We start from the raw sequence: 22,449 nt of genomic DNA on the forward strand, positions 1-22,449 counted from the left end.
ACTATTAACATCTTAGTTCAAATTTTTTAGCATCCTGAACCCTTTTGAAGATTCTAGTGATAGCTTTCTTAAGAAATGTCTTGAACTTTGAATTGGGCCTAAAGGATTATAACTCTTCATAAGAAGGTAAAACATCTTCCATTTCTACAGTGTTTTAAGATTTCCAGAGCATTTGCTCTCAACAATACCGTAAGGTAGTTATCCCCATTTTTCACATGAGGAAAAAGAGAAAAAAGGGAAAAGGGAAGTGACTTGCCCATAGTAACACAGCTAGTGAATGGTGATGTCAGGATTCAGAGGCCTAAAAGTTCAGGTGTTCATTATGGCCTGAATTTTGAGTCAAACTGCCCAGTGTGCTAAACAGTTCTGCTCTCCTGATGGGTCTAACTATTGGCCTCCAGGCTTAAACTCACAAAATGGTAGAGCTAAAAAGAGTCTCAAAAATCACCTAATCCAAATCTTTCACTTTAGGGATAAGAAATTGAGTACCAGATTGGTGACAAAGAAACATATCCAGGTTTTGACTAGATTAGGTGGTTGACCTAAAGCGATTAGACAAATCCCTCACATTGGCCAAACTGTTGTACAGAATTTCTAGAAACTTTAGCTTTTCCTTTTTCCCTTCCCTCCCTCCCAGAAAAGTATAAAAAGGGGCAAATTACCACCATAGGCTACCAGGCAAAGACCCAGTGGTAAGAAAGGAGTCACTGAAGTAATACCTGTGGCTCCCACCCCAGAGTTCCCAAGGGTCCTGTTTGATGAGCACCAACTAAAGTAAGCCAGTTGCTCCAGCCATGCCTCACTTAATTCCCTCACTATCTTTTTGCCAGCTACTTTGCCATCATATTTATACCTTCTATGCCATCTCCCACCTTCTGGTCCTAGAACCATAACTTCAACCATTACTGACACTCCTACTGGAAAGAGTATGTTAATTTACTCCCCTGTGGCTCCATTAATTCCTGTAGCTTTCAAAAATAAAAACCCTCCTGGGCACTTCTTCTCTTTCTGAATTACACCCCCCACCCCAATGAAATTTAAGTTCCTTGGAGTGATGAAGGGGCAAGGGCTATCTTTGCTTTTGCATTTGCATCCTCAGTGCTTAGCAGAATGCTTGCAACTTAGTAAGCATTTGTAACTTTTTATTCATTCACTTTATCTTCTTTTATCCTTCATAGTCCCATCACTGTCCTTAGCACTCAGGGACTTACTTCACTTTTTCAAGGGTCAGGGATATCCTTGGTGTGGGAGGGATCTCTTACCGCCAAGGTAGCAGGCAGAGACCATATTTCCAGACTGAAAGTCATCACCTTGAAGCCACTCTGCTGAGGAGTTTCCCTGCTCTTAGCACTCCCTGATGCTTCCCAGACAACAGACATAGTCTGTCACTGGATTTCTGTTTTGAAGCCCTTTCTTTCTTTTGATAGGACCTGCCAGAGTTTGTGTTTTATTTGCACATCTTTCAGGGTCACCACCTGGGACCTTGATATCAATGTGATATCAGAATGGGATTTTGTTGTAATTCCTTAAAGTCATATTCCATACATTTAAAAAAAAGTTTTCATTGGACATATTCTTATGTCACTGATGCATCTCTTTTCTTGTCTCTTTGTTGTGTCCTCATAATTGGACTGTAAGCTCTTTCAGATCAAGGGACCATGTTTTCCATTACTTTTGTACTTCCACAGATTCTATCAGAGTATTCAGTATATGGTAGTCTGTTAATAAAGTTTTCTTCTACTTGACCCTAACCCAGTAGCCAAAATAGAGCCAAGAATCCATGACAGAAGAAAACAAGTTACCCTTGAGTAATGCCATAACTTCACTTAGACTCCTCCCATTAGAGAGCAGTGAGTCAGAGAAACAGAAACTTAACATTCAAATAGTTGAGCTGATTCAGAATGGACATTATGAACCACTACCCCTTTGGAGTACTAGTCTTCTTTCTATATTCCCCTACTCCCTCCTAGCCATTATTCTCACAACAATGAAGAGGAAGTCTTTGCAACATTGACTGCCAAACTTTAATCTTGTCATAGTTTTCTACCAAAGACCCTAAATGTACAAAAAAAAGTAACTTATTTAAAATGGTTTGCTTTCCTTTTTATTTTAGTTTATTCCAAGATGTTGAGAAAGAAGGCTTAAGTGGTAAAACAACTGCTTTCATTCTTAAGTAATTATGGCATTCAACATGACCAAAGGGGACAAGGTCATGACCCTCTACCTCTTTTCCCCAATCCATGTAGCTAATAGTCAGATGCATCCAGGAGGGGATCTGGACTAGAAACAATGGAAAGTAGGGATAGAACTTTGGGTATAGCTCTGTACCTTCCTAGTCCTGCCCCAATACAGACCCACACCTCTAGAGACAATAAGCTACTATTAAACCAAGAAAGTTAGTTGGACAGAGAGAGATGGGGTTCTCATAAGATGGAAAGGTTCCAGAATAAATGGTACTGCTCTTAGAACAGGCCACAGTGTTTCTTCTAAAATTCCTTTTCCCCAGGCAGCTTTCAATGACCACTTTTGGGAAAACTTAAGGCCTGTCTCTTTCTCTATATCTTGACTATTATTCTTGATGTCCTTTGAGCGGGAAGATATGGACAATGTTAACTCAGATCCCCATTTCCACCAAGAAGCCTTCATCCAGTTTGGAAAGGGAGATCCAGATGTCTTTCCATTATTATGGCAGACTTTCAGAAAGACATCACTCCAGAATCCAAAAAAAAGACAGAAAAGAGGTAAGATCCTATTAAATTCTCATCTTCTATTCTCTTCTATTATACAAAGATTTCTTATGCACCTACCCTTTGCAAGGCTTTGTCTTGAGGGCTGGGACTGGTTTGGTGAAATAATAAAATCCATGGACTATGTCAATATGGTACATGGACTATGTCTATATGGTACCTCTGAAAATATGACCAATTCATTTTTTTTTCAGCCTGCCTGATAAGCAAAAGATTCAGTTGCCACATGTATTTTATAATTTGGTCATCAAGAAGCCCCAAACAACTAGATCTTATATCAAACTAGCCAACCTTCAGATCACTGCACGTTGTTGTCATTCTCTGATTATTGCAATGGTCCTAATAGCCAGGTTGAATTGACTGCCCTATCAATTTGCCTGACTTAGCAGTAAACAATTCAGTCATGAGGATGCCAGACCAAGTAAGCGTAATTCCTTTATCATTAACCTCATTCTTTATCACGTTAGTCAGCTACCAATTCACCCTAAATGACAGACAAGGAGGACATTGGTTAGGCAGTCTAGTGTCACCATCTATGCCACAGGAGTGTAGGTAGGGAGAGGAAGTGGATAATCCTCAAAATGCCACTATACCACTGCCTCCCTCCCCCAGAACCATGTTTTAAGGCAATTCACACCTTCTGAGGCAGCTCAAATTGATGCTTTGACTCTGAGAGACTTTCTTTGGGAGAAGTGAGGGATACTACTTTGTGATCTAGAGCAAGGGATTAAGAAATCAATATAAGTACATATGGAATTTTCTGATAAGCTTAGATTTTAAAAGTTAAAACAAAAAATGGAGATGATAATAGTAACTAGCCTTTAAGTAGCACTTCAAGGTTTATAAAACACTTTAAAATATTATCTTATTTTATCCTTACAATAATCCTGGTTAGTAGGTGTTCTTATTATTCCCATTATTCCCATTTTAAAGATGAAGATACTGAGGTAGACAGTGGTTGGTGGGTGATTTGCCCTGGGCTACATGATCAGAACTGTGCCATGCTCCATCTACTTCATCATCTTGCTAGACAAGATCAGAGTTAATATGGACTTGGTTGAAGGGCCAGACTCAAAAAATGTCACCCACAGTTTCTAGGTATCTGTCCTTGACTCTGTGCTATTTAATATTTTTATCAGCTGATTTTGATAAAGGCATAGGTGATATCAAATTGAAAGATGACCCAAAATTAAAGGAGATAGCTGGTCAGGATCTCTAAAGGTGGCTAGGTGGGTTAGTGGATGAAGAACTGGACTTGGAATCTGGAAGACCCAAACTCAAATCCCGTCTCAGATCCTTACTAGCTGTGTGACCCTAGGCAAACAATTTAATCACTGTCTTAAGTTTCCTTGCCTATAAAATAGAAATAATAATAATAATACCTATCCCTTAGGGTTATTATGAGTATCATTTCAGAGAATATTTGTGAAGCATTTGAAAACCTTAAAATGTTATTTAAGTGCTAGTTATTAACACTATTATTGATGGGCTAGGTAGAAAATTGAGCCATCTCTAATAAGATGAAATTTAATAAGAAAATAAGTCTTACACTCCCCAAAATCAACTTAATTTTTTTATATTTATGTATTGCTTAGGCTTTCAAATTGCTTACATATATTATCTGATTTAAGTTTCAGAACAACCCTATGAGGAATATAATATAGATATTAACATATCCATTTTGCAACTCTCTGGAGCTCAGAGAGAATAAATAATTAGTTTATCCTCACACAGCCAATAAATATCTGAGACAGGACTTGAATCCTCATCTTCCTAACTACAGTTTTTTGTTTTTTTCCATAAAATATTAGTTTTTCAGCTATAAGATGGAGGGAGTATGGTTAGTTCATCTAAAAAAGATCTGGAAGTTTTGAGGTATCATTAATTCAGTATGAGTCAGTCACATGCTGAAGAAAGGACTAAATTTGCTTTGAGACTAAGTACATAGCTTCCTATTATTTCTGCACTGTTCTAACACTGCACAGGCCTCGGGTAGCCAAGAAAACAAATATACTCAGTCACCTCTAACTGTCCACATTCCAAGCCGTGTATGGTATGTGCCATCTCATGTGAATTGATGGCATGGGGCACCATCTAGTGGTTATAATGGTGGTTTGGAAGCCTTCTGGATTAAGCTATGCTGATGGTTAGCTGTGTGGCCTCAAAGACAATACTTTCATCTCCTTTCTTCAGCTTCTTATGGAAAATATTTCCATAGTATGTCAGTTTTTATATACAAGATGACAGAAGTTTTCCCTCTACAAATTCTACTTAAATCAATTAAGTTAGCTCATCTACATAGGTGGGTGTTTAATGGATTGTTAGAGTATTTCTTGACTGAATTAGTTACAATAGGAACTGCTTAGTGATCTTGGTCAAGAGAGTCCATAAGATGAAGTATTTTTGTTGCTTTTCCACTCTAGGAAAATGGTTCCACATTCTGTGTGTTTGTAAACTCCCCTTCTATTATCAAATGTTATTTTTAGTATTAATAACCAATAGCATATTCCAGAAAATAACTTTGTAGGTGCAATAAATGTGATATTAGTTTACTAATATCCCTCCTCTCTCAAGCTGGAACCATTTCAGTAAACTACAAATAGTAGATTTGGATAAAGCAACCCTGTGAGGAAGAAATTGAACTCAAAGCCCTCTCTTGTATCAGAGAAATTCAACTCCAGGATGAATAGATTATCCCTATTTCACATCCCAGGACTAGTTCCACTTCTACTACAGCCAACTTAGTTTAAAAAAAAAAAGAAATCTTGACTTCAGAGAGGATTCAAAAGGTTAGTAAGCTTAGGGAGATGGAAGGGAAAATGTTGTAACTTCAGTCACAACATACAGAGGCTGATAGTGTGAAAGGTAAGAGGTTTTATAAGGTACTTGTCTTATGTTGATAGGCCTGGGGGCCAGACCTCATCAAAGCTGTATCAGCAAGAGGTCAATGGGGAAAAAAAACTGACAGCGTTTCTGCTGTCCTATGGTTCTAGGAGATATATTTATTACTTGAAAAATGAAAACGGGGCTGGATGAGGATGGGATGGGAAGAAGGGTGGGAACAAAATTGTTTTGTAGCATAAATTAAAAACTAACATGCTTTACAAGTTCAGGTTTTTATATCAGATTTGCTTAAGTGGGGCACACATACCCCTGACATCTCAGTCTCTTCATGAAGAAGCTAGATGATGCCAAGATTTCCCAGCCTCTTTCTTGATTATATTCTACTTTTGATTTGCCTAAGTATTGTTGTTTAAGGCAAGTGACACAGATGGGCATGAGATACTGACAGGAGAAGGTGACTGAGAATGAAAGTTGTCAATCAGGGTAGGGCCTACCAATTAGTGCTTCCCTCCCAACTGGGAATCCCCCAAAACACAAAGGGAAGTGAAAGCTGCCAACAGTTTAGAGATAGAATAAGTCAGATTTGGAAGTCACAACCAGCTTGTTGGGAACTGTTGGACTGGATTTCTAAATTCATTTCTAAATCTAAAATTCTGTGATTTTACATCACTCTCGGTCTGACAAGAAGATATTTAAAAAGCATAACCTCATTATTTGCTTGTGTTCTTTTCCAGCCTGTTTTTGGAAGTACTGTGTTCAGAATAAGTAATATTTAAACTTCAAAATGAATGGATAACTTTGGTAACTGAGAGTCCACGTGTGAAAGCCTACAACATCTGAAGACCTTTCAATATATCATCCTCAAAAGGGAAATTAATTGAACAACTATTTGACCACATTTTCCCTGTGTGTAAGAGATCTAAAAGAAACAAAGATATTTTACATAAGATCATAATGTAATAAATATTTTATATTAGAAGAACTTCCTTGGGAGGTCCATTCCTTAAAAATGTTGGCCTTTTGAGTGCAAATTTTAATTAGGTACAAGCTCGTGAAAACTCTATTGGAAAAGAGGAGAGGAAGCGGGTATTAATTGTTTTCATTTGAACTGGGAAAGAGCTACAGGACTTCCTGGCCCCTATTCTAAGAATCATAATAAGCCTGATTTATTTCTTAAGTCATCTGTTCAGCTTTAAATAGTTTTTATGATTAATACTTCATATGAATGGAGCAGAAGGCCTCTGTTTGCCTCCATTCCCTTAAAACACACCTAATTTTCTTCATTGTATTTCTTTAGAGATAAGTGGAGAGTAAAAAAATAAAGAAAAAAATCACTGAAGGAAGTCAGTACAAAGATTAGTTTAATTTATGATGTTTTACAATCAATTTAATTTTAAGGCACATGAAGAGTACATTGATGTTCTGCTTGTATGCATAGATCTTGACATTACTTCTGCAACATTTGTATACTAACTCCTTCTATACTACCTAAAAGGTTGTATCATAAAATTTAGGTTAAAGTAATTCCTAAAAAGAGGAGAAGGTAGAGTAAGAAGTTCACATTTTGTCCTCGTTGATACCATTGACAATTGCAACATGAAGCAGGCACTGGGGTTCCAGAGGTTCATGGTTAAAGAACAAGACCTTTCTCTCAACTAGCAATATTCCAATGAATAAAGAAAGCATAGTAGTTTCCACTTGATAAGTATTTTGTTCCTTTGAAACCAGGTTTTTGCTTTGGGCATCTATATCTGTAATATATGTTTCACTATAGCCTTTGTGAATTCTATGACATATATGCAGGATATATAAATGGAAAATAAACATTTAAGTCAACCATATAGTTACTTTATATGATGAGACAGACACACATCCCAGTAGGCAGCAATTTATACTTTGGCTGTGACTATCTTTTTTTGTTTCTCCCCCCACCTTTGTAAGATGAGGGGGTCAGAATAGAGATTCACTGAAGTCTTTTCTAATATTTTATGATTCTGTGTTCTGTCAACTCTCATTACATAAAGAATCTCCTATGTCACTGGTTAGAAGCTGTGTCTCTACTTCCAAAAGTCCTTCCAATACCTTCCAATAATACAGGTAGCTTTCGATGACTGGGTGCAGATATGGTGTCAACAAAACTAGAAGCCCTCTTTTCAGTCAATATTTTCCATTTTCCCCAAACTGCTGAAAGTAGTCAAACTGAGCTGTCTAAGCTCTAGTGAAGGTACAAAGAGATAGGGAAGTGACTAAATACTTTAAGAGGAGAATGCCTAAATAATTCATACCCTGAACAGTCAATTCTTGAAAAACTGAGAACTCTATCCCTGAGAATAAAGGGGGGGAGGGAAAGAGCTACTATTAAAATTCCATATCTGACCCCTTTGTCTTCCATAAAATTTCTCCCAAATTTAATCAAAGATTAAGTCTTAATGCTTTTGTGGATGGTGAAGCAAGAGAGGAAAGAAATCCACTAAGGTAAGGAGTGAGTTTGTATATACAAGATCTATTTGTTTTCACTCCTCCTTTCAGTGCTTGAGCCATTCTTCAACCCTTTAATACCTTCTCTGAGTTGGGAGACAATGTGGTACGGTAGAGGAACAGCCTAATATAGCACAAAGCAGAACTGGAAGCCTTGGCTTCTAATTACTAATATGATATGAGTGAGTTGTTTGGCATTGAACAAATCACTTACATTCTGTGGGTCTTAGTTTTCCTTCCCTGTAAAATGATGGAGTCAGACTAAGTAATCTGTAAGGTCCCTTTGAGCTCTAAAATTCCATGAATAACTTTTTTTAGTTCTTCCACGGACTATCGTCAAGGGGTTTGGCAAATGTAACCTTCAGCTGTTCCTTTCATTTAAACTGATATTTCAGTTGTGAGGAATCAAGATATAAGATCATGACAGCTAAAAGATGTCTGAGAGAGAAAAACGAACAATAAAAAAAAAATCAAGCAACAATTTTTACCATAACATGTCTTGCTTTGAAAGTGAAACCACTAAAATATGCAACCCTAAACCAAAGATTATAACCTGTTATTAACAATGAGTTGGACAGGGGTGTGTATTTCACATCAGTAGATATTTGGCCTATAGAGACATGTGTACAAATAGAATGCATGCATGTTATTTGGCATTGAGCAGATCATACTACCAGCTTGGTTTTTTTTAAAAAAAGATTGGCCATTGGCAAAACTTAAAACAAAATAGGAGAACATTTTCTTTTTGTACACCATTTGATCTGATTCCATCTCTGAAGAAAACCAGCAGAGATCAATGGCATCACTTCATTCTTTTTGCAACATCAGAATATGCATACTCAATCTCCTGGTCAGCAGGGCAGGTATTTGTGAACTCATCTCTAGTGTAGGCATTGTTTAAATATCTCCATAGGCCAGTCATTTCAGAGGGAAACTCAAAATTCCTGTATTTCTTAGCCACAATCTGAAAACAAGGAGAGAATAATCAGAAAAGGGAAAACCCCAGTAAGATAAGCAACCCTATTAGGCAGTTCTGAAAAGGACAGCTTTATCTTCTTTCCCAGTTCCTGAGGTTATCAAACCAAAACAAAAAATCTCCACAGAGCTGCATTTAGGAAATGAAAAAGACCAGTTTGGGGCTCAAAAAACAATGTTATTTTGTAGTCCTGATGAAACTCATTACTGAGATCAGCATAGAACATATGAATGTTAGTGTAGCCTTCTTAATGATAAAGAATCAGCAGGAATGCTAAAGAGTAAATAGAAGTCATTGAAGTCCAGGGCCAATGGAAAGTTCCAAAGCAGACATCTTGTAAAGCTCTGGTTTTGAAGAATTTACCATCCAAGGAAATTAATGAGAACTTATGAGAACTTATAGAATTGGTGTCAATCAAGAAATTAATGGTGTTTGCAAAAAGTGAAAAATCATTTGCACCACCTAATTCCGTGAAATTTATTTAAAAGTAATTAAATTAAAGATGGAAGGTGAAAGTATTTTAAAGGATATTCTACTATTCAAGGAGTCAGAGAATCTATACTCCACAGAAAGTTATTGTCCACATGATTTATACCTGTCAGGAAGAGCTACCCCTTTCCTCATTTAATGTCTTTAATCAGTTCCTGAGTCCTTTGAAATTATAATAATAGTGTGCTCTTCAGAACTGTGAAGATCAAATGAAACAAAATATGGAAAGTGCTTTTCAGACCTTAAAGTGCTATGTAATGTTAGCTATTATTGTTGTCCTTCTTGTTTAGATTTTCTTTCAGAAGCATTCCAGGTGGGTGATTAGCATGTTTGAAATTTTGTGGACACCCTGCTTTGGCAATAAATTTGGCGGGATTTATAGCAACTGAATACTGGTAAATGTTAAGAACATCACCTCATGTAGTTGTAATGCTTGTCTCCCTTTTTCTTATCTATGCACCTCAATAACATTGGACTGGCTTTTTGGCAGAGATTAAAAAGTATTCAATAAATGTGTTTAATTTTAAATGACAAAAAAAACATGAATGGTGTATATGGTGCTATTACATATTACCAACAATGGCTTGTGTGCATAAAAGACATCATCGTGTGTGTGTGTGTGTGTGTGTGTGTGTGTGTGTGTGTGTGTTAATCATTGGAAACAGAAGAATCAGAGAAAGTAGGAAAAGGGAAAACAAAAGGTCCCTAAACAAGGAACTGTTAAATGTACTAATAACTGCTTCAGTTGCTCCCAATGCCATAAATGATCTTAACTTAATTTGAAGTCATCATTCTTTTTCACTAAAATTTAAAATGTTTTTGTGATGAGTTGGGTTAAGATCAGGCCACACCAATGGTCAAAGGAAGAAGTGGGGTCAGCATAAGTGATTTGAAGGCAAGAATTCGAACTCATGTTTTTCTCCTCTGCTACCCCAGGGGCTCCTGAATTCTCTACACCACAGGCACACAGGAAATGTCAATAGATATCAGAGCTACAGTTAGTTCTTTCTTTGAACAGTGTATGAATATGTCTGACAATGCAGAGGCTGTGGAGCTGAGAGCAATAGCAGCAGAGTCTAGGGAATCCTTTTCTAAAAGCTAGCAGCAATGCTAACTCCAGTTCTAACAATATGAACTACATCGCTCCTATTTCTATAATTATAGGTAGGCTAGGCCAAATCCTGAAAAACATGTAAGGAGGAAAATTGATGATACAGAGTCACTGGCAAAATTATAAAAATATACAACACCTTAATGAAAGAATACAAAAAGGAAGCTCTGAATAATTATAATGATCAATCTTGGTCCCAGGGAACAGATACTGAAACACACCTCCCCACTCTCAGCAGAGAAATAAGGGACTACTGGGGAAGAATGTTGCTTACATTGTGAGATACAGTTACTGTATTGATCAGTTTTGTTTGTTTTTCTTTGCTACAAAGTAGAACTTAATGTGGCTATGTGTAGAGGGGTGATATAAGGAAATGACTGTGACCCAAAAACAAAAGAAATCAATAAATCATTCCTCAAAGAAAGTAAACGACTTGGAAGTATACTTCTCCAGAGCTAGAGTGAGATTTTTTAAAGATTTTTAAAGATTCTTTCTAAATCTTGCAAAGATCTCTAGAAAGGATGAGTTTGCATTCCTAAGGAACACCAAGGGCAGTCCAACACTGCCTTGCTATCTTTCCTAACTGCTAGAACATTGTCTTTAGCTCTGAGACTCCTGTTTAGAGGATATGTCTATGGACATACTGGGGCAAGTGTTTGTTTTTACAGATCTTCTCTTTGCTCCATAGAAGTAAATGTGGAAAAGTATTAACAATGAAGGTAAAGTGAATGGGAGCAAGCCCAGGTACCACATGAGGCTGTCTGTCATCTTGATTTCATGAATATGAAATGAAGGTACTGATTTCTGGAACAAGTTGGACTGGTTTCAATTTGATTAGTGATTCCAGGGGTTTTTCATGCCTGGCCAAAAACAAGTGATTTCTTCAACACATAGGAGAAGAGAAATCCAAACCTTAATGATATGGAGCTTAGGTAGGAGATTACAATCTGCTAAACTGAGCTCATTCCCATCGAGGAACTTCCGGTTGGAAACAGTGATGTCTTCTGAGCTATATGCATCAATTTCATCAGGCAGAGGGGTATTTAAGTAATTATCTAGTTTCCTCAAAGCCTTTATCAGATTTTTTTCCAAATCTAGAATCAAAAAAGGAGAAAAATCACAAAGAATCACAACTAGAGGTAATGTCTGGTTCAAGAGATAAGTTATTTGGGCTTAGGAAGTCAATTTAGTTCATTCCTTTATGTCAGACAGAGGTAGTAAGCAATATTGCTACCATTTGAGAGGCCTGAGAAGCTCCTACTCATAAGATGATGAACCCAGCTGAAGGAAGTCTCACAACTATGCTTACAGGGTACATTACAAACTTATGTTAGCCAGCTCTACATGAGCTCTCACTACAACAAGGCAATCCTTTTATTCTTCCCAAATTAATTCTCTATCTCATTCCCAGTAGAAGCTGTTTCAAACTTTGTCTTCTCTCCTCAAGCCTCCCATGCCTCCTCCCTCCTTTCTCTGCTGAGTACCTTGGATCTTACTTTGCTCAAAACACTGAGGCTATTCAATCTAAGCTCCCTTGGTATCCATTCTCTTCATCTCAAAACTCCTTGACATCATCTCTCATTCTCTTCTCCTTTCCCCCCAGACTATCACAAAGAGGAAGCCATTCTCTTTCCCAAGCCCAATCTCTTTACATTTAGACTTGATCACATCCAGTCTTATCTACCCTAGCAGATTGTATTTTCCTCATCCCTCCTCTCTTTCTAGAATCTTCAACCTCTCTGTCTACTAGTTCCTTCCATAGTGCTTCCAAACATGCTCAAGATGTCACCATCAAAAACACAAAAAAAAAACAACCTTCACCTTTACTAGAATCCACCACCCTCTCAAGTTATCATCCTTTATTCCTATTCAATTTCTCAGATCTTTGCCCTTCCACTTCCTCTCTGGTCATATTCGCTCCTTAATCTTTTGTAATATGACTTCCAATCTCAACTGAAATCATCTCCTCCAAAATTACCAATGACAACTTAATGGCAAAATATGATGGTCATCCTTCTAGATCTCTGCAGTATTTAACACTGTTCACTAGCCTTTCCTCCTTTCTGGGTTTTTATGACATTGCTCTCTCCTGGTTCTTCTCCAATAGGTCTGATCCTACCTTCTCAATCTCCTTGGCTGTCTTATCATGCATGTAATGCCTCCTAACTGTGGGTATACTTCAAGGCACCTATCTGGGCCCTCTTCTCTTCTAATTTACGCCATCTCACTTGGTAAACTTCCCTACCAAGGCTTCCTATTGCCTCTAGGATAAAATATAAACTTTTCTGTTTAGGTTTTAATGTACTATACAACTAGATATTCTTCTAGCTTCATCTGGAATGAGCTATACTAATGAAATCACAGCTCTGGGCTTAAAAAAAAAAGTTTCTGTATAGTTGCTTGTCTGCATTTGTGGTTTCTACATCAGAAATTCCTTCCACTGATGAAATTTCAGCCTGTGTTAGAGCCAAAAAGAACCTTAGAAGCCATCTAGACCAACCCTCTTGCTTTAGAGGTGAAGAAATTGAGTAATAAAGAGATAACATTATTTGTCTAAGATTACACAGATAGTGTCTAAGTTTCTGGACTTCTAGGCCAATGTTCTTCCCATGATTCCAAATTGCCTAATAAAGATCCTCTCCCCCACCCCCCACCTCCAAAGAGGAGAAAACAGAGGAACTGTGAGGAACTCACTCTCATTGGCATCCTTTCTTGTGTTTTTTATAAACGCAGAAAATTTTGCGAATACGTCATTTCCCGCAGAGTTTGATTCCATGTGCTGGGTTCCAAGCTTAGGGTACCTGTGGAGGTCAAAATGAAACATGTCACAGACAAGAGCTATTCTGGGTCATTGCTGTGTAGAAGGCAGAAATCTTTTCTAAGAGAAAAAAGCAAATGAAGACCTTAAAGTCTTTCCCTTCCAGGACTGTCCCTCAGCCTCTCGGGGAGTCTTCCCAATAGCATACTAGAAAGGGTTGCTCTAAGTGACACTAGCTCTGAAGTCACCTGGCACTCAGAACTAAAAGGATTCCCATCTGTTCCACTCCCACTCAAGTTTTTAGAGTAGGATATTGACACAAATAGTATCAATAAAAGTATTTACTAAGTTCCTAATGGTTCCATTGTGCTAAATGTCATACACACTGTTTTACAGTCTCCTTTGTCAACTGTTCAGTAGTTGGAACATTCCCATCAAAACATAAATCAGTCAGCCAATCAATTAGCATTGTTAAAGTACCTACAATGTGCCAGGCACTATGCTTAGCATTGGAGTTAAAAAAGAAAGGCAAAAGACAGTTCCTGCTCTCAAGTAGCTCATAGTTTAATGGGGGAAGACAATATACAAACAATTATATCAAATGATACATAGAGGATAAATTGGGGGTAGTCCCAGAAGAATGGAATCTAAACATAGCTCCTTTCTCAGCACCCCTTCCAAGATTTTACATTAATTTATTTTTTGGAAATATCTTAACCAGACTAGTCCATTCATTTCCTATGGAGTACCTTGGTGGAGCTAATTTTTCTTCTAAGAACTCCTCAATCTTATTCACATCTGTCTTTACTTCTCCATCGAAAGTCATAAAAGGTGGGTTTGTTCCAGGAGCCAGATCCTGCAAGTCTGCAGGTTTCCTAAGAGGAGATGAACACTGCAGTTAGTAGAAAGCAGCTGCTTATTGATACTCATTTCCTTTGCTTAGTGTATCAATCTGTTCCAATTTTGCCAGAAACAATTATTGTTATTTCAAAGCAAATTGTCATGTTCTGATCATTTTCAAAGGCAAGGGGAGCAAAAAGATTTCTTAAAAGGATGGGTTTGATTTCCCTGACACAGGAATTGAAGAACAGCCTGATCCGTTGAGTTGAGCTGCTCTACAGTATGACCAGCTCCATATTCTAAAAGCATATGGCTGACCCTGAGTTCAAAAGGAGCCTGTATTCACTGGAGAGGCTCGCTCACTACTTCATACCCTTCTCCTCTCCTGAACCATATCTTTTGTGCCAAAGTTTGTACTCAAGTTTTCTACTCATGCATGTATGTTGAGATATAAAGGTCTGTTTATGTTATTCCATTACAGGGACAGGGGAAGGTGTACGGGGGAGGGGTAGGACTGGGGAAATCAGGAGAGTATGGAAAAGGGGAAAGACAAAAGTAAAGGAGGGATGGAGGAAAATTAGTTACAATCATTGAAATTAAAATACTCTATGGTTCTCTTACCTTTTCAAGTCCACTGTTGTAACATTAAATATAACACCTTTTAGCCACAGTATCATAAAGAGTCGCTGAGAAAATGGACAATTTCCAATGCTCTCACCATCATAACCAGCCTACAAATTTAAAATAGAATTTTTTAGATGTTCAGCTAAGGTAATTTCATGTTTCTAATATTTAAACTCCATAATAGAAATGAAATGGTTTATGGTAAGCTGTTGCTCTAAGGTACATCAATTTGTTAAGTGCCTTTCTAGAACATTTTACTGTGATACCAAGTTCATCTAGGTGGAGTCGGAAATGATCAAATGGAGGTGAGGGAAGTAAATGGAACACAGCAATAGTTCAGCAGACTCTACTTCCAACATTGACTCCTTCGCTTTACTGAAAACTTGTTTTCTCTGTCATCTATCACCTCACCACTTCCTGATAGCAGCTTTCAACTAAGGTTTTGGTGAGGAAAAGAAGTAGCAGGAAAGAACAGAGGAATGAGCATTGAGAATTCCTCCAGTACTGCCAAAGAAGCCTATTACCCTTTCCCCCAACATAAACCTAAAACTTCCATTACAACTGACAAGAAAGGTATGATTTAAAATATCAAAGACTTGGGTTCAAGTCACAGCTCTGACCCTTTCTCTCATATGACCCTGGGCAAATCACATCCATCTCAGACTCAGTTTTCTCCTTTGCAAAGTGAAAAGAAGAGAAAAAAAAATTCTGTTAGTGTGAGTTTCAGATGATGTCACTGTCTTATTAGTTTTGCTTACTGTCGAGAAACCTCTCAAGAAATAGGAGCAATCTGTAAATGTATGTAATACAAACACAAAACATAAATAAAACTGAAAGAGACAACCCCCCTCCAAAAAAAAAAAAAGCAGAAGGGTTTGATGTGGAATGCTTTGGGGGAAAAAAAGCAATGGCTCTGTGGGTTCAAATCCTGCCTCTGACAAATATTACCTGTGTGAGTGACCTTTGGCAAGTCATTCAACCCTATGGGTCTCAGTTTACTTAACTGTAAGATGGGGAATGGATTAAATTGCCTCTGAGATTACATCCAGCTCTAAACCTATGATCCTATAAACCCTAAGGTCCCATCCAGCTCTAATATTCTATATGGTTCTTCTCCGGTCCCTGTAGAATTATTTCCTGTTGTTTTTTTTCCCCTTAGAGACAGAAGAGATGCACACAAAAGAGATAGGTAACAAGGAGATATCTTACTTCTACTTCTCAATTATATAAAGTTAGAACCTAATCTTTTAAATGTTATAGAAAATGTCTCTTCCAATTCTGGAAACCTGGAGAGGAAGGGATAGGGAAAGAGTATGAGGGTTGCCCAGCAGAAAATATGTATTTTATAAAAATCTTGGGGGAAATGAAATAATTCCTCCCAACTTCATCTTTCAAATGTACTCTCCCTCATAATAATGAATATGCCTTTCCACTACAGATTTATGTTACCTAATCTCGTCTGGACCTTTATAATAGCATGGCAATGCCTCTGCTCTTGTTGAATTGATTCCCTATCCCACTTACCATAGTGACTCTCCCAAACCTTCTCATTTCAGTTATAGCTTTCCATAGCACCCAACCCTTTCAGCTGAGGAACTTACCTCATATTTCATTGAAAAATTGATGCCACTGACCAAAAGTTTCAGTTTTCCCTCTTCTTCTCATCTCACATTATCACCCACTATCTGTTCCTTCACTCCACTATCAGATGACTAGATGTCTTTCTTGCCAAAGCCAACCTCTTTACATTCTACTTTGATCCCATCTCCTCTCATGTTCTCTAGCACATTGCCCCCACCATCATTCTCATTCTTTCTTTAATCTTCAATATCTCCTTATATGTTGGATCGTACTCTGTTTTCTACAAATGTGGTCATGTTTCCATCCTCAAAAAATGCTAGTATCATCTTTCAGATCTCTTTCCCTTCTCTGCTAAATTCATTGTAAAAATCTGTTACAAATTTGTTTTTTTCTTACTCGCTTCTAAACCCACTGCTGTCTAATTTCTGATATTGTTATTGATATGACATTGATATGATCTATTAAATGTTAAATCAGGTGATGTCTTCTCATTCCTCGTTCCGCTTGACCTCTGTAAGCTTTTGACACCGTTGATTTCCTCCTAGGTACTCTCAACTCTCTGGGTTTTCATGGCAGTGCTCTTTCTTGATTTCCTTTCACTTCTTCTCTATCTCTTTTGCTGGATCTTCATTCTTGTCATATCTCCTAGGTGTAGTTATCTCCCAAGGCCCTGTCCTGGGCCCATAGAGTGCTGGATCTGGATTCAGGAAGACCTGAGTTCAAATATGGCTTGAGACAATTACTAGCTTAACCTGTGCCTACTTCAGTGTCCTCAGCTGTAAAATGGGGCTAATAATAGCATCTATTTCCCAGGGATATTATGAGAATAAAGTGAGATTACATTTGTAAAGTCTTTTTCAAAAACTTAAAATATCATGTAAATACTAACTATTATTATCATTATCTCATAAATTCCCATGGGTTTAACTATCATCTCTAGGCAAATGATTCCCAAATCTGTATTTCCATCTCTAGGCTCTGTTCTGGACTCCACTACTGCATCTCCAACTGTCTAGTGGACATTTTGAACTGGTTCAGAATGAACTGTTGAGATCCCATAAGCATCTCAAACACAACACGTCCAAACCAAAATTCATTATTTTCCCCCTAAGGTCATCTCCTCTTTTGCACATCCCTATCACTATTGTGGACAACAACATCATTTCAGGTTTGTTACTTCAAATTCTTCCTTCACTTTTCACTCTCACTTTCTCCACATAGCCAAGCAGTTGCCAAATCCTCTTTCCTATCTTTACAAATTCTCCCTTATATGTCCTCTTCTCTCCAATCAAAAAAAAAACCAGCATTCTAATTCAGACTCTTGATCTCTCAATTGGACTATTGCAATTGTATTGGAATTGGTTTCCCTGACTTCACTCTCCCAAGCCCAATCTTTCTTCCACACAGTTGCCAAGTTGATTATGCTAAAGCCTAAGTTTGGCCACGTCGAATCAAATATAAACTCCTCTGCTTGGCATTTAAGGCTCTTTACTACCTGATCCCTTCTGACCTTTCCAATTTTCTCACAATTTATTCTCTTTCATGAACTCTACAATCCAACAAACCAGTCTTCTTCTTGTTACTTTTAAATCATTGGGGGGTTTTTTTGTACATTAACAAGCAATTATTTTTGTCCTTCCCACCCTCCTCCAACTGAAAAAGCAATCCTTGTAACAAAATGCATAGTTTAGCAAAACAAATTCCCATGTTATTCATGCCCAAAAATATTTCTCATTCTGCGTTTTGAATGCATGCCTTTTCTGTCAAGCTCCATCATTGTGGCTGGTCATTACACTAATAAGAGTTCAAGTGTTTCAAAGCTATTTGTCTAATCTTCTATTGTATAAATCATTCTCCTCATTCTGCACACTTCACTCTGCATCAATTCATACATGTCTTCCAAAGTTTCTCTGAAATTATCCCTTTCATCATTTCTCATGATACAATAACACCTTATTACATTTGTATACCATAATTTCTTTAGTCATTCCCGAATTGATGGGAAGTTCTTTAATTTCCTTGCTGTTCCTTACTTATGACACTCCATCTCTCCTCTCCATGCCTTTGCACCAGCTGTTACTTATGCCTAGAATGCTCTCCATCCTCAATTTGACCTCTTGACATCCCCATCTTTCTTTAATACTCAGCTCAATTACCACTTTCTGCAAAAAGGCTTTCCCTATTTTCCATTTGAACTTTCCCCCTTAAGGTTACCTTCTTTTTACTTGATACATAACTCATACATGTTTATTTATGCCTTGTTTCCCTCATTCACAGGTAAGCTTCTTGAGGAGAGAGACAGTTTTTATGGTTTTTGTCTTTCTTTGTATCCCTGGCCATAGTGCTTGGCACATAGTAAGTGCTTAATAAATGCTTGTTGATATTGACTGATTTGCCTTTCAGGCAGTGGATTATGTGGGGAGTGAGGTAACAGAGAAGAGAGGAAGGTGTCTGACTCTACAATGGTTCACACCTCCTCTGAGATGGGCATTTATTATCAAAGCTGACAAAGCAGGAGCTGAAATTCGTCTTCTTCTGTCCCAAAGTATTACTAAATAAATCCATAATAATGCAAGGATGCTGAAAAGAGCAGGATGAGATTTAGATATACTCTTCAGTAAAGGACTCGTGTGACTTCAAATGAAATCACAACACATAGCAAGAACAAAGGATACTTAATAAATTAACTCTCTATACCAAAGCAATGCAAGCATGACCTGAACAAAAAAAAAAAAGCCTAAGTGGTATTCCTTTTGTATGGTGAGGCAAAGAAATGTGGCAGAGTAGAAAGAGAATTAGACTAGAAGTTAACCAACTTTGCTCAGCTACCTGCTTGATGTGTGACCACAAGCAAATTGCCTATTTCATCTGGTCCCCTTATCTGTAGTGGTTGGACTACATGGTCTTAAAGTTCTAATTAAGTTCTGATCTTCCATAGTGCTGTGGTCATATGGTTCTAAGGGAGCACACTCCTCCATGAATCTCAAATTATTTACAAGGAGGTATAATAAGTGAAGGGGCTATGTCTGAGGTACTTGAAGCAAGATGGAAGCAATAGAACCTCAATGTAATGACCAAAGACAAAAATGTGACTAATCACTTTCCCTAAACCTACTATTATAATCCACAATTAGAGGAGTTGAGGGGCTATCTACTTTTTTCTCTCCTTATACCTAGAATTGGAAAATGGGAAAAGGTACAGATTGAATCCAGTTTCATCTGATTGGATTTAACTAGAAAAGAGAAGATAATGGATAATTGTAAACCTAATTTTCTTTTCCCTTTGGGGCCCACCCCATGTGCTACCCCATCTTTCCTTCTTATCACTCTCTGATATATTTCTCTACATCAAAGGTTCCTGAGTATTCATAACAACTGAAAATTTTAAGGTTGTTATGGAGTTAGTGGGAAGGGGAAGACAGTAACAATGAATACCATCTGTTGATACCTTCATCCTCATCACCTGGACTATGATAATAGCCTCCTAACTGATCTCCTTTTCTTTTGGCTCTACCTCTCTCCCCTCCATCTTCTACATAATGGCCAAAATGACCTTCTGACCCTTTCACTCCCCTATTCAAAAACTTCAGTGGCTCTCTATTGTATTTAAGGTAAAATATTCATTAGCCTGACATTGAAGACCTCCCACAATGTGAGTATAAACTAACTTTCTAACTGCATTTCACATTACCCTCTTTCATACATTCCTATGTTCCACTCACACTGTTCCCAGAACTTGACACGTACCTCCCTGTATTTACAGAGACATAAAATGTACTCCAGTTTCATCTCTACCTTTTAGGATCCTTATCTTCCTTCAAGGCTCAACATGCTTGCCTTTTCAGATTCTTATCAGTCAATAGCATTCTTTTGATCAATCAACATTTACTAAGCAGCTCCTCTATACAAGGCACAGTGTTAGGGGCAGGGGAAAGATACTATTTTTGCCTCAAAGAGGGCAAAAATCTACAGGGAAGATAGTATCAAGGAGGAGAGGGTGATCAACAGTGTTGATAACTGAAGAGGCCAAGTAGAATGAGGATTGAGAAAAGGTCATTGGATTTGGCAACTCAGAGATCATTAGTAACTTTGGAGAGAGCTGTTTTGGTAGAATGATAAGATTGAAAGCCATGCTGTAAGGGGTGAAGCAGAAAGTGAGAGGAGAAAAAGTGGAGGCACCTATTATAGATGGCATTTTCAAGGATTTTAGTGACAAAGAGCAGAAAAACACATGGCAAAAGTTAGTTGGAATGGAAGTATAAAGTGAGGGTTTGTTGTTTTTTTTCTCAGGATGGAAGAAATATGGGCACATTTGGAAGCAGTAAGGAATGAGCCAGTAGACAGGAGAGATTGAAAATAAGTGTGAGTGGTGATGACAATGGTTGCAATTTGTTGAAGAAGATGAGAAAGAATGGGATCACTTGAGCAGGGAGAGGGTAAGGGAAAGAGTAAGGCCATCTCCTCAAGGGAGATGAGTAAAGGAGGAGATAGTGGCAGAAGGTGTCTCAGTGATATAAGATAAAAGAGGGGGGAGAAATGGGAGCTCATGGCCTCAATTTTTCCTGTAAAATGTGAAGCAAGGTTCTCAGCTAAGAAAGTGGGAAGAAGTAAAGCCATTGGAGATTTGAAAAGCCACTGTGGAGAATGGGAGAGTGGGCTGATAAGAGAGGTATAGAAGGATTTCCTAACAGGACTGAGGGCCCAATTTAAGTTGTGTAACATAAATTTATAATATACCTAGTCAAAATTGTTGCATTATTTTGTCCACCTTCATTCAGCGCCATGTTTGTAGGAAAAAAAGGCAGCAAATGGCCAAAGTGATCCAAGGCAGAAGCTTGGATAATCAATGAATTGATAAGAAGGCTCAATATTTAAGAAAGAAAGACAGTGTAGAGTTGAATTAGTTCACCAAGAGTTTAAGATGGGGAAAAGAGGAAAGTAACTAGTGCATGGGAGATGGCCTGGGAGAGAAGTGAGGGATCAAGATTTTAGAGGTCATGGTACAGACAAAGAGTAAAGTTTTGTAAGGGATGGCAAAGGGAGAGGTGAAAAGCCAATAGATTATGGTCAAATAAGGGGATTTCAGAATTCTTGAACATGGAGGCGGTATGTTTGTGGGTGACGTTAAGATCAAAGGTATAACCATTTTTGTGTATGACTGAGGTCATGGAAAGTGAGTAGATTGAAGAACTGAGTGGTTAGGGTGTTTGAATGAGAATTAATGTATATGTTGAAGTCCCCTAGTATAAGGGCAGGAGTGGGGAAGGAGAAAAAAAAATTGTGAGTCATGTTCACTGAGGAAGGAGGGGGAGTGACCTGGAGATCTATAAACAACAGCTACCAGGATTATTGATTGGGTGATAGATATGATAGAGGTAGGGAGAGAATCTGGAAGTGGCAATGGGGGAAGCAAGGAACATTCCAAAGCCCTCTCCTTAACCAGTGAGCTGAGAGGAATGTGTTAAAGTGTAGCCAATATTGAAAAGAGTGGCCAGGGAGGCTATGTCATTGGGGTGGGGAGTAGGGGAGAAACCAGGTTTCAGTAATGGCTAGTAGATGGAAGGAGGAAAAGAAAAGATTTTAGAATGAAAAGAAATTTTTGCTTTTGGAACAGATATTTTACAGGGCACAGCGGAAGATCTGAAAAGTGTTTGGTTGAAACTTTGGGGTGAGAGAGTTGAGGGGGATTAGAATAAGGAACAGGAAGTAGGGATGGGGAATGATGTTTGGATGATTATCTATGGAAGCTCAGAATCACTGAAATGTGAAGAATATGTGTAGGAATGTTCATCATGGCATGGAGGCCATCACTCCACTTCGCAGAGGATCCTGGAAATCAGGCTGGAGGCAAGTACAGATGAGATAACAGGCACAGGGTCAGCAGATAAAATAGAAGGTCCTGTTTCACTATTCCTCTTCACTCCAAAGAGTGAAAATTAGACAGGAGAGGGGTGCGGCAGGAGTTGGAGGAGCACAGGTCAAAGGCAAGGTGGCTCCTCTT

The 22,449-nt window shown here is 38.1% G+C and overlaps 1 protein-coding gene across 1 annotated transcript in view; it reads right to left on the minus strand.

The window, feature by feature from the left end:
• Nucleotides 1-6,935: 6,935 nt before the first annotated feature.
• The window catches only part of CLIC6 (chloride intracellular channel 6), an 80,496-nt gene continuing 64,982 nt past the window's right edge, over nucleotides 6,936-22,449 (minus strand). Inside the window, exons 2-6 of the mRNA XM_020995887.2 lie at nucleotides 14,865-14,974; nucleotides 14,153-14,278; nucleotides 13,340-13,446; nucleotides 11,558-11,739; nucleotides 6,936-9,033 (exon numbers count right to left, since the gene is read on the minus strand). Of these exons, the coding sequence (XP_020851546.1) occupies nucleotides 8,872-9,033; nucleotides 11,558-11,739; nucleotides 13,340-13,446; nucleotides 14,153-14,278; nucleotides 14,865-14,974 (687 nt within the window). The 3' untranslated portion in view covers nucleotides 6,936-8,871. The remainder of the gene's footprint in view (nucleotides 9,034-11,557; nucleotides 11,740-13,339; nucleotides 13,447-14,152; nucleotides 14,279-14,864; nucleotides 14,975-22,449) is intronic.

Source organism: Phascolarctos cinereus, unplaced genomic scaffold (genome assembly GCF_003287225.1).
Source record: "Phascolarctos cinereus isolate Bilbo 61053 unplaced genomic scaffold, phaCin_HiC Scaffold_726;HRSCAF=1367, whole genome shotgun sequence".
NCBI lineage: Eukaryota > Metazoa > Chordata > Mammalia > Diprotodontia > Phascolarctidae > Phascolarctos > Phascolarctos cinereus.